Source organism: Ailuropoda melanoleuca, chromosome 1 (assembly GCF_002007445.2).
Source record: "Ailuropoda melanoleuca isolate Jingjing chromosome 1, ASM200744v2, whole genome shotgun sequence".
Classification (NCBI taxonomy): domain Eukaryota; kingdom Metazoa; phylum Chordata; class Mammalia; order Carnivora; family Ursidae; genus Ailuropoda; species Ailuropoda melanoleuca.
Genome location: NC_048218.1, coordinates 82,704,305 through 82,716,850, shown reverse-complemented (window position 1 = coordinate 82,716,850; position 12,546 = coordinate 82,704,305). Strand labels below are relative to the sequence as shown.

The following is a 12,546-nucleotide window of genomic DNA, read 5'->3' as shown; positions in this document are numbered from 1 at the left end:
GATGTCTTCGGAGTGTTTATTTCCTTGCTCACTAGTGATATGGAATATCTTTTAAATTAGTTTATTGGCTGTTAGCCCTTTGTTCTGTGAGTTTTCTGAGTTTCTTTGGTCTATGTAGATTTTGATGGAGGAAATCTTTGTATTTTATGGATAATTTTTTATCTGTTGTGCTTTCTCCTAGGCAATTAAAAAGTGTATTTAATGGCTTTTCCCATGAAGTTTAATTTATTCCAATCTGTTAGTTTTTTTTGGTGTGCTTTTCAAGATACTTTTTTCAGTATTTCTACAGGTGTGATCTTTTTTGTTTTAAGGAATGTAGTTTTTTTTGTTGTTGCTGTTTTTAAAGATTTATTTTAGAGAGAGTAGTGTGCATGTTGGGGAGGGGCAGAGGGAGAGAGGGACAGAGAGAACCCCAAACCGGCTCCCTGCTGAGCGTGGAGCCCGACCTGGGGCTTCATTCCACCACAATGAGATGAGGACCTGAGTTGAAATCAAGAGCCAGACACTCAGCCACCTGAGTCACCCAGGCGCCCCTGAGTATTTAGGTTTTTAATGTGACTTGATACTTTAATGTAGAGTAATTCATTGCACAGTATGTTTTAGTATATTAATTTATTTAAGTCATCAGCCACTGTTTCTGCCAGTCACGTGCTATATAGCAGTAATAACAGCTGATGCTTGTATAGCACTAACATGTATAATCTATAACTGGCTTTTTTAAAGATTTTATTTATTTGAGAGAGTGTATGTGTGCATATGTGTGCAGGAGCCAGGAGGTGTTGTGGGTTGGGCGGGTAGGGTCAGAGGGAAAGGGACAAACAGACTCTCTACTTAGCAGAGAGCTAGACCCAAGGCTCGATCATAGGACCCATGGAACATGACCTGAGACAAAGGCAGATGTTTAACCGACTGCGCCACCCAGGCATCCCCTAACTGGCTTTTTAAGCGGATTATCTGTTTGACCTAACAGTCTCTTCAGGGCCTCTTCTACAACTCTGTGACTTTATTAAGCTTTTCAAGGTCGTGTAGCCTGAAGGTTGGGAAGCTGAGAACCAGTTCCAGTTTTTGTCTTGAATGTTACTCTCTAATATATTATGCTGTATTCACAGGGTGTTGTCAGTTTTGTGCCAGACTGACAACTCTTGTTCTTTTGCACCTCTAGGAACTCTTCCTCTTTTAAGAAGGGAAAGGTGACTTTGATTTGGCCATCGGTAATGGATATAGAACAAAAAAGATAAAGCTTTTTATTGAGCTCTTCAGTCATTTAAAGATCAGTCATGACAGTTTCATTCCTGTAGGTCAGAAATGGTTGAATATTGACAATTTCATATGGTTTATCCCAAAATTTTACTATAAAAATGTTTGGCTTCTTGAGGTTCATCTTCCCAGTCAGTTTACGAGGCTTGCATGGAATTAAGAACATGAATTAATGTCATGGTCTAATGTCCTCAAGAAAATAATACATGACTTATCAGAGAAAGATGGGTTTTGAAAGGTTTAAAATTCAAAGCCTTATTTTTAAACCCTCTTAGTGGCTTTTTTTTTTCCTTAGTGGCTTTTTTGACTTTTTAAAAAAGTGGTATATGTTTTAAAATCTTTAACATTTAATAGAATTAAATTTTTTCAGTAAGTATTTGCTTGCTTGGTTGATTTTGCTAACTTTAGATTGATAAGAAAATGCTTACCTTCTGAAATTGGAAGTAATGGGAAAATGATTTCTTTAGATTTTCTTAAGCTGAATATATAATATAGTATTCTGGGATATTGGAAGTTCAATAGAAAATATTTTTTCCCCAGTGATTTCACATGTGAAGTGTTTTGTCTTTTATTATAGATAACTGCTTTGTTCAGCAAGTTAGTACATGGGGTCACACACAAACATTCCATAGAAAGCCTGACATAGTAGCCAGTGTATAATTTTACAAGGTTTTTTAGGTTTTCCTCTTGGGTTTAATATATTTAATTAAAAAGTTTTTTTTTTTTTAAATTGTGATGCTTTCTGATTGAGATAAGAATTGGCAAGTTTCTGTTCTTGTGTAATAAACCTTTTTTATCTTTTATGGTGGATTGTCAGACATACGTTTTATGTCTCTATATATTGTAATTATAATGTTGGGATAAATGCCTTGAGAGAAATAAGGGTGGTAATAATTTGAGATAGGAGACTCCGTTACCTGAAAATTAAAGAAAAACTTTTTTTATTTATCGAGAGGGGGAGAGTGGGAGAGGGAGAATGCTTGCGGGCACATGTCAGTTGGGGGGCAGGGCATAGGCTGGAGGGAGAGAGAATCTCAAGCAGACTCCATGTTGAGTGTGGAGCCCAGTGCAGGGCTCAGTCTCATCATGATCTTGAGATCATGACCTGAGCTGAAATCAAGAGTCAGATGCTTAGGGGCACCTGGGGGGCTCCATCAATAAGTGTCTGCCTTCTGCTCAGGTCATGATCCCAGGGTCCTGGGATTGAGCCCTGCATTGGGCTCCCTGCTCAGCGGGGAACCTGTTTGTCCCTCTGCCTGCTGCTCCCCTTGCTTGTGTTCCTGCGTGCTCTCTCTCTGTCAAATAAATAAATTAAATCTTAAAAAAAAAAAAGTTGGACGCTTAACAAACTGAGCCACCCAGGTACCCACCCTTACCTTAAAATTTTTAAAATTCAGTATTTTTTTATACAGAAGTTGCAAGATACATGTAATTTCCATTCTGCCTTTAAAATAAAGATTTTATTTGACAGCACAAGCAGGCAGAGTGGCAGGCAGAAGGAGAGGGGGAAGCAGGCTCCCCGCTGAGCAGAGAGCTTGATGCAGGGCTTGATCCCAGAATCCTGGGATCATGACCTGAGCTGAAGGCTTATGCTAACCGACTGGGCCACCCAGGCTCCCCTCCATTCTACCTTTAAAAAATGTCTCCATTTGATTCTTGCAACAAGTCTGAAAATTTTACATATCTGTAATTAGTCCTATAATGCCAAGTTTATTATTAGTGCTTGGGAAATTTGCATATGTTAAAGAAGAGGTAAACATTCTTGTTTATTATATGGGAAATGGCTATTTTCTAGACTGAAGAAACCTGTTTGTTAAAAGTATCAGCAGCATACTTGAATGAGAAAATACTATTGTATAGGTAGATAAATCACATCAGTGTGTTTAGATGTTAAACTTGCTTTCCTAATGTACACTTTCCATTTCTTCATAATAAGTTATGATTGTAATGAGATGAAATAGTGAATGTAGAGGAATAGTACTTATAAAAACTGGCTGTTATGATTAAGTATTCAGTTTAATGGTTAACGTGATTTAGAAATTTTCTTCCTAGTTAATTTGGTGAAAACTGGTAAAAAAAAGAAATTATTTCTGGTGTTCATATTTGGTTGTGACTTTGAAAAGCATAGTTAAACATTATTAACTTGATTGAAAGGTTGATAACATTAGGATCCAGACTGGAATTCCATTTAAGTAATAGTTTGGTTGTGTGTTAGAATTTAGAGGCCATTTTGTAGTACAGTTTGACTTGGAGTTATTTGGTGGAAAGAACTCTGAGATAGAATTCTGGAATTTGATTTTTCATGTTCCATCCTCCACTCCATGAAATGAGACTACTTAAGACTGAGTACTGTTGTGCTTTTAGGTCTCTCACGGGTAGTTTTTCGTCTTTTAATTTAAAGCTCTTCTTTGGATTTGTAGAACGTAGAATGTTAAAATAATGAGGGCTGTTGCTTTAGAGTGTGACTTGTTCCTTGGGAATACTTTGGAAATTTAAAGTCTGAATAAAGGGAATTTTTGTGAGGTGCTCCTACTCCAGCGATGTAGTCATAAATACAGTAATCAGCACAGTATACTAGGGCACAATTTTAGTGCTGTGTCATTAAAGTGATTTCTTATGGTGTGAGATAAACTGTTCATTTTGGAAAGAATGTGATTTGACCGACTGCACTCAAGTGGAGCCAAATTCAGAGTGTTTGATTCAAGCTCAGGAACTTGGATTTAGTTGGCTTTATGAGAATGACTTTGTCTTTCAGCGGTGAAGTTTTTAATGAAGCTTACAGAGGTAGGTGAAGTATAAAACGGAATCCAGCATTTTAATATTCAATGAGAGATAAAGCCTCAAGGCAGTCCAGAATGGTTTACTCTCTTTTTTTGGTGGTAAGCCCACATAGGAAGCCACATTCCTAGAAGATTGTGTTTTGGTGAAAGTAGAATTAGAGCAAAGGGATTTAGATAATTTAAAGACATACCCCTCCCCCCCCCCAAACTTTCAGGCACCTATTCACTAGATCACCAAGAGATACTCCAGTCTGTTTAGCTAAACTGCCTTTCTGAGATAGTACTTGGGATGGTCACTTTCCCTCTTGTTCTTCGTGTTTTCTTTTAGTCTGCATCATACTCAGGGAAAATGGTCATTAGCACTTACCATTTGGGCCCAGTGGGCCATTTAAAAAAAAATTTAAGTCTGTTTACATATAATTTCACAGAAGTTAAGAATAAAAGGATGCTGAAGGTCACTGTTAAGTATCCTAATGAGCATTTAAACATAGCAAATATAGGGATGCCTCGGTGGCATAGTTGGTTAAACATTTGACTTAGTTTTTGCTTAGCTTGTGGGCTCGTGGTGGGATAGAGCCCGTGCTCAGAGCAGAGTCTACTTGAGTTTCTCCTCCCTCTACCCACCCCTCCACATGTGTTTTCTCTCTCCCTCTCTCTCTGGAATAAATGAATCTTAAAAAAAAAAAACATAGCAAATACAACTTTTTATTCCATATTTTCCTGGTTTTGATAATACATATACCTAAAATGAGTACAGGTCTCTAAATATTACTGCTCATCAGCTATCATGCATAAATGCAGAATAAATTCATCTTACAAATACTGATCTCAAATTTAAAACACATCTAGTAAGTTCTAGTTTATCATTTCATTCTGGTTCATCTTATACTTGGATTATCAGAAATACAGTACTTCAAGAATATTTTGGAACTCTTAGTGGCTTTTAATTTTACTGAGCAGAGTGTAGTCATCTTTGTGCTATCCAGTTGCATTGACTAATCCACTGAATTTTTTGCATGTTTTCATCATGTTTCTTTCTAGTCATCTTTGCATACACAGCTGCCTTTGGCATTTGTCCATTTAGGAGCTGTATGGGGGTACTTTTTGGTGTACAGTCATAAAAGATGAAAGAATATGGTCACATGTCCTTTTAGAAAAACAGAATGGTCCCATCTTGTTGCAGGATTTTGTATGATGAAGTCCCAGTTTGAATGATTAACTGGGTGAGGATACTAATTTCCCATTTCTCCTTAGAAGTATATTATTTGGGACTATTCATCATGTGAAGACTTCATGGTGGGAGATTCTGCTTATAATTTCACATTCATCATTAGAATCTAGAGTGCTGTTGTCTTTCTCTGCATCAGTCCTGATTCCTCCAATAATTGTGAAAGCCCTTCCTCTGTAAATTTTGTCTTTGCGGTTATGGGAGGAAAATTAAAAATTCTCAATTCTTAACTGTTCAGTGAAAACCAAAAGCAGACTGCAAGAATGGTGTCTCCAGTCTTTTTACACTTTCTTGAAAGACTATGCAGTAAATAAACTACAGGATGATGCAATAGTAATGCTTTATTTCACTGTTGTGTTCTTCCAGGTGATACCATCATTCTCTCTCTTTTTTTTTTTTTTTTTTAGCCTTTTTTAAAGCACAGTTGGGAATAATTGATGAATGATGATGAAATAGTGAAGTGTTTCAAGATACAGAAAAAAAACAAGATCACTAGATTTCCCCTTAGATTTATAAGAGGTTCCACTGGATACATAAAATAATTGCAAGATAGAATGAATTTTGTTTTATTCTAAAAAAAGGTAAAATTTATTGTTTTTTGGAGACTGTAAAAAGGATAAAAGTTATGAAATAGATTTGCTCGTAAAGAAATACAGAGCTAAAATTGAGTCCACTGGAGCCTGACTGGTATGTAGGTGGTCTTTTTTTCTGATCATGGCGCACAGTGAAGTTGATTATGATTTTGGCTTATTCAGTTACATTTCCAGTATTCCCCCACTTCCAAGATTACTCTCAGATCGCCTCAGGCTTCAGGCTTTCTAAAACTACTTATTATCAGTAGTTGTTTGCCTTTAACCCAAAGATAGGTGTTAACATATATTGGTAGATTTCTCTGTCGTCCTCTGCAGAGACATCCTCAGTTCATATAATAAAGATTTTTATGGGGTTCTTCTCGGTTGTCTCTTCCTAGAGCCCCCTCCCCAATTTTCCGCATATTGAAAATATATCAAGATGCTTTACCATAAGAAATAACTAACCCCAAAGGAAACTTCCCTAATGTGTTACAGAATACCTGACAATTACAAATACAGAGCATATAAGAAAATTTTTTTTTATGGAAGAGGTTTGTAAGATTCTTATGTACCATACTAAATGGGTATAATTTAAATTTTTACTGTTCAGCTGAAAATTTCAGTGCATTTGATTTAGGTTCTTCAGGAAGGAATCTAAATATATCCTTGAAGGTTTTAAATTTGGGTTTCTTTTTGAAAACTGTTCTTGATTTCAGCATCTTAAAAATATTGTTATGAGATTTAAAATAGGTCTTTAGTAATTTCTAGCTTATCCTTGTGTCTGTTACTTGAATCATTAGAATGCTGTGCTTAAAAATAAACAATATTGACAAACTGTGAAAGAACTCAGTTTTATACTATGTTAAACTGCCTTTTGAAAAGCATTCTTTAAAATAATATTATGTTTGGAAAACCTCATGAATTTGGAATTAGATTTCCAAAGAGCCAAATTGCCCAAAAAGGGGTCAGTTTTGTTTTTCAGCAGTAAAATTTAAACATACACGACTCTTTTATTGAATTATTGTTAGCCCATCAATTTTAGCGCAGTGACATTTTTGATTCTAGAGTTTAATGGGATTCGGCATTTATAGTATGTCATTATTTATAATGTTGAAATCTTTTAGGATAAATGGATAAGGGCCTTTTTTTCTCTTCTCAGGTATATTCAAGAGCAAATGACCAAGAACCATGTGGATGGTGGTTGGCTAAAGTTCGAATGATGAAAGGAGAAGTAAGTGATGTTTACACTTGCCTTGTGACTAGTTTCCAAGTAAATACCTCAACTCTTGGGTTTTGTAAATGTTACTTCAATTCTTAGTTTTGTTTCTAATTGCCTAATTTGGAAATAGTTGATCATACATTTAAAATATTCATTAGACCATTTATTTTTATTTGTTTTCTGAATTTGCAAACCTCAAAGCTTCTCTTCAGGGATACACTTCAAGCATGTGAGGACCACCAAGGTTCATGCTTGTAAGAGCCTCTGATCAGTTTAGGCAAATCAGATTGATATAACTAAGCTGTGCTTAGTATTTGTGCCACAAAGGGGAGGGTCTATTGGTTAAGCTGAGCAAGGCAATTAGAACTTCATTTAAAGCTCATTATTTTTGTTCAGATGGGATTTTTAAAGTATTTTGATGTCTTTTAGTTTTATGTCATTGAATATGCTGCTTGTGATGCCACTTACAATGAAATAGTCACATTTGAACGACTTCGGCCTGTCAATCAAAATAAAACTGTCAAAAAAAATACCTTCTTTAAATGCACAGTGGATGTTCCTGAGGATTTGAGAGAGGCGTGAGTAATTTTGTTTACTATTGAATTGGTTTGTGAATTAAGAGGATTTTTTTAGTGCTACAAAAATCTTTTTTCCCAAACACCCAATCAAAAGCTTCTGATAGAAAATCTTTTTAGTAAACAAAAGTTTTAATGGATAGTATCAAAATGAAATACTTAGTTTGCATTATAATTGCCTTCTGAATTTAATCTATTATTTAGGTTTTAAATATGAATTAATTTCTCCCTAGGTGTGCTAATGAAAATGCACATAAAGATTTTAAGAAAGCAGTAGGAGCATGCAGAATTTTTTACCATCCAGAAACCACACAGCTAATGATACTGGTAAGATAACCACACATTTTAGGGTAGCCAATGGATATTTCACAGATTTAATAATTAAATATTTGAAAAGATAAAAGCTAACTTGGTATGCAGGGAATTTCTTAATACCTATGGAAGAAAAATTTTTTTACAAAAATCTTAATATGGCATTCATAACAACATGAAATTCTGAAGTTGTGGGATCCTGGATCCGCCCCTGCCCCCCACCCGCAATCATAATTTGAATAGCAGAACTAAATAATATGGTAATTCAGAAAGGGGAGTGGGGATTACCTGTGGGAGGGGTAATTATGGGTGGGGAGAGAAGTGTAGGAGATGAGGATCAAGGAAGGCTTTATGTGGAAGGTTCCTGTTTGTATTTTCTTGAAAAATAAGGTTTTTTGATTTTTTGAGTGACTAACTTGTTTGCTTATAGTCTGCCAGCGAAGCAACTGTGAAGAGAGTAAATATTTTAAGTGACATGCATTTGCGAAGTATTCGTACAAAGTTGATGCTTATGTCCAGAAATGAAGAGGCCACTAAGCATTTAGAAGTAAGTGAGTTATCAGAAGGTTTTTTGTGTGTCTCATTTAGTTTCATAAGTATATTATTCAAATTCCCTTGCTTAAACTACTTGAGTATTAGGTAAGGCAACTTGGGACCTGTTTTGTGGCTAATACCAGGAGTTATTGTGCCCTTAGAACTTATTTTTGTCTGTCATTTCCCCCGGACAGCCTTCGTTTGCTCAATGCCTGTTGAGTTTTTTGTTAGGACTTAGTAACAGGTGCCGAAGAACTTAGAAACTCATTAGGAGTATCCAGTAAAACTGTATTGCTAGTTTTTCTTTACTCTGTCCTTAACCTTTTTTTACTACCCTGTCAGCTGTCATTCACAGCACACTTCCATTAGTTAATTAGTTCACTATAATCTTACATGAGAGGAAGACACATAGCATGTACGTTTTAAAAAAGAGCCTATTGTTGCTTTTCTGTCCCATTCTAAGATACTCCTCTGTTTTCTCCTATTCTTCATTGCCACACTATTAGGAGACAACCCCCCCCCCCCAATGCACCACATTCAGATCTTAAGAGAAATTGAGGTATGTTTATCTTTAGGACAAATTTGCAAGTACCGTTACTAATTTAAAAAGTTCCAAACAAGGGGTATATCATAAGTGAGTTTTAAGAAATGAATCATCTGAATTGGTGAATTCCTTGTATCAGTAATTCCAGAAAATTGTTTTAGAATTAACTGTTTTCTCTGATCATGATTAAATAGACCTTATCATACTTTTTTCTCCTTCTATTATATGATCCCAAATGAGTATCCTTTATTTTTTCTTAATTTTGTTTTTTTTTTAAATTATGGTAAAATACAACATAAAATTTACCGCTTAATCATTTTTAAGTATGCAGTTCAGTAGTGTTATCTGTTCATGTTGTTAATCAACCAATTTCCAGAACTTTTCATTTTGCAAAACTGAAAGTATATCCGTAAGACAGCAACTTCCCAAAACTCCCACCCTCTCCCCACTTCAGGCAATCACCATTCTTCTTTTTGTTTCTATAAATTTGGCTACTCTAGAAACATGGGTATATGAAAAAGTTTTTGTTTTTGATCTTTTGTAATATAAATTCTAATTTATCTCTTTTACTAGTGCACAAAACAACTTGCAGCAGCTTTTCATGAGGAATTTGTTGTGAGAGAAGATTTGATGGGCCTGGCAATAGGAACACATGGTAGTAACATACAGCAAGCTAGGAAGGTTCCTGGAGTTACAGCTATTGAGCTAGATGAAGATACTGGAACATTTAGAATCTATGGAGAGGTAAGTTGTCTGTCCCTCATCTCAGTAACTTTATTTAAAAAAGTTTTTTTGCAGTAACTTTATTAACTATTGTTTGATCATGTATTATTTGGAATTTCAATTTCCCAGTAAAATAGTTTTAATCAGTCAACCCCAGTAACCATTACATATATGCAGGTGGATTGAAGATAATATTGGGGCAATAAAAGATTGAGTATTTAATGTGTACTGTTCTCAGAAGTTTAACCAACTGCTTCGGATTGTAACTCAGTTTTATGTGCATTACAAATAATTTGCTTTTTTTGAGTGCTTAGTGTGTCAGGCACTGGTAGTTGTAAATAGCATATAATTGAGGAGCTTTTGAAGAGCTTGAATTTGGATAATATTTTGTCACTGGCTAATTGTGACATTTGTGTGGACTGGAAAATAACAAATCTGAAAAATAATTCAGACTTTTCACCAAGACCGTGCCTTACATGAGAATAAATGGATGAGGTTTTTGGGGTGATGATTTCGAGTCTTGACTTTTTTCTTTTCTTTTTTTTTTTTTAAAGATATCTATTAGAGGGGTGCCTGGGTGGCTCCTGGGATCAAGTCCCGCCTTGGGCTCTCTGCTTGGCAGGGTCTGCTTCTCCTTTTCACTCTCTTCCTGTGCTCTCCCTCTCTCTTTCCATCAAATAAATAAAAACAACTTTATTTATTTATTTTTTTAAGATTTTATATATTTATTTGACAGCCAGCCAGCGAGAGAGGGATCACCAGCAGGGGGAGTGGGAGAGGAAGAAGCAGGCTCCCAGTGGAGCAGGGAGCCTGATGTGAAGCTCGATCCCAGTACCCTGGGATCCCGCCCTGAGCCAAAGGCAGATGCTTCATGACTCAGCCACCCAGGCGCCCCAATAAAAACAACTTTAAATAAAACTATTTATTAGTGTGTGCGTGTGAGTTAAAGAGCACAAGTGAAGGGGGGAGGGGCAGGTGGAGAAGGGCAAGCAGACTCCCTACTGAGCAGGGAGCCCAGTCTATCCTAGGACACTGGGATCATGACCTGAGCTGAAGGCCAACACTTAACTGACTGAGCCACCCGGGCACCCAGTTTTGACTTTTCATATGTAATTCTTCCCATGAAAAGCTGGGTCATATAGTGAATGTGACTAGAAGCCTGATTTTTTTTTTTTTTTTTAATTTTATTTCTGAAACCTTTAGAAGTGGTCAGTATACAGTAGTTAAGACAAAAGGCTTTGGAGCCACACTGCCTGGATTGAAAATGTCTCTGCCACTTGAGAGTGAGCTTTGGAGAAAGTTACTTAACTTCCCTGCATAATTTTCCTCATTTTAAAATGAAAATAGTAGTGCTTACGTTATAGTCTGTGAGGATTAAATACACTGAAAAATTTTTTTGTGTTATATGGCGAGCACACAATACACTTCATCTGTCATTATAAAAGAACAAACAGTGAAAGTGGAAGGTAACTTCCTGAGAACTACAGATTCCTGGTAGAGAGGCTCCCTTCCCCAGTCTTTCAGTCTTTTAAAATTATAACCATTAGAAGTTAGGAATTTTAATGATGTTAATGATAGGTACTTCAAAAAATAATGCATCTCCACAAAAACAGCTTTTAAAATAATTTTATGTTGAGAATGAAAAAACAATTGCGGACAGTGTAGACAATATGAATAATTTGTATTTAACATTCAACTAGAGAAATTTAACCTGGGACTATGAACTAAATATTTAGGATTGGGTTAAAATTTGGCTAACGTAAGTAAGCTAAATTCTTGGTATTTTCTCAACTTAGGGTCCCCCCCCTTCCTTTAGACATGTTCTAGTAGTATGTTTTTTCCCTAGCCTTTTAATAATTCTTTTTTTTTTAAGTACTTCATGAATTACTTGACTTGAAATGTCACTTTAGTGGACTGAGCAGAATCTTGTACTAGAGCATAATAATTCAGAATTTCTCATTTCTTGTGTGTGTGTGTTTGCGCGCGTGTGTGGCTTGTGTTTTTGGACTGGAGTTTTCTTCAGGGTTATATATTACTTTTATTTTCTCCTTCTGTAGAGTGCCGATGCTGTAAAAAAGGCTAGAGGTTTCTTGGAATTTGTGGAGGATTTTATTCAGGTTCCTAGGAATCTTGTTGGTAGGTATTTCTACTAAATGTTAAATAAGTTAAATGTTATTAATTATACAGCAATTTAATTGAAATTTAATCTTGTCCGATACCATATCTTATTTATAGTTACGTGGAGCATTTGATAGCCGTACTTGTTTTCATTTTTTAGTAATGTAGTATGTGACTTGTATCTGATTATTATTGTAGTAAAAAGTAAAGATATTTCCTTCTGTACAGGGTGACTCACTAATAAGACCCATGATTTTTATAACAGTTTGTCATTACGTTTTTTGAAAGCCATTTCACCCCTTGGGCTTGCTCTTCTTATTCCCTTAATGTCTTTTTGTCCCTCGTATGTCCATCAGAGTTGTCGTAGTATTTTTTGAGAAGGTGTTTTGTGATATTTTTTTTCTTTTGTTTACTGCAGAAGAAAAAGTAAGAGTGGACTAACAATAGGGTAATAAACTTCTACACAGTAGACCCAGAATAAATAATAATTGGTTGTTGCAGAGGTATAGAATAAGGTAAGAAGTCAAGGGCAGGAGAGAAGGATGGTGATGATGATAGGAGGGGAGGTTTCACTATCAAGTTTCTGACACCACTAACGGAAATTAACCCATGGGCTATAGGTTAAGTGACAGAATTTTGAGTTTGAAGCTGTAGTTAAAGGAGCTTTATAGCTTGGGTTGAGTT

The 12,546-nt window shown here is 35.8% G+C and overlaps 1 protein-coding gene across 6 annotated transcripts in view; it reads left to right on the top strand.

Moving 5' to 3' along the window:
• The window catches only part of FXR1 (FMR1 autosomal homolog 1), a 60,684-nt gene that overhangs the window by 26,155 nt on the left and 21,983 nt on the right, over window positions 1-12,546 (top strand). For all 6 annotated transcript variants that reach the window (XM_011216827.3, XM_019792908.2, XM_011216826.3 and 3 more), the window contains 6 exons: window positions 6,997-7,068; window positions 7,486-7,634; window positions 7,865-7,958; window positions 8,374-8,490; window positions 9,595-9,765; window positions 11,802-11,880. In XM_011216827.3, the coding sequence (XP_011215129.1) occupies window positions 6,997-7,068; window positions 7,486-7,634; window positions 7,865-7,958; window positions 8,374-8,490; window positions 9,595-9,765; window positions 11,802-11,880 (682 nt within the window). The remainder of the gene's footprint in view (window positions 1-6,996; window positions 7,069-7,485; window positions 7,635-7,864; window positions 7,959-8,373; window positions 8,491-9,594; window positions 9,766-11,801; window positions 11,881-12,546) is intronic.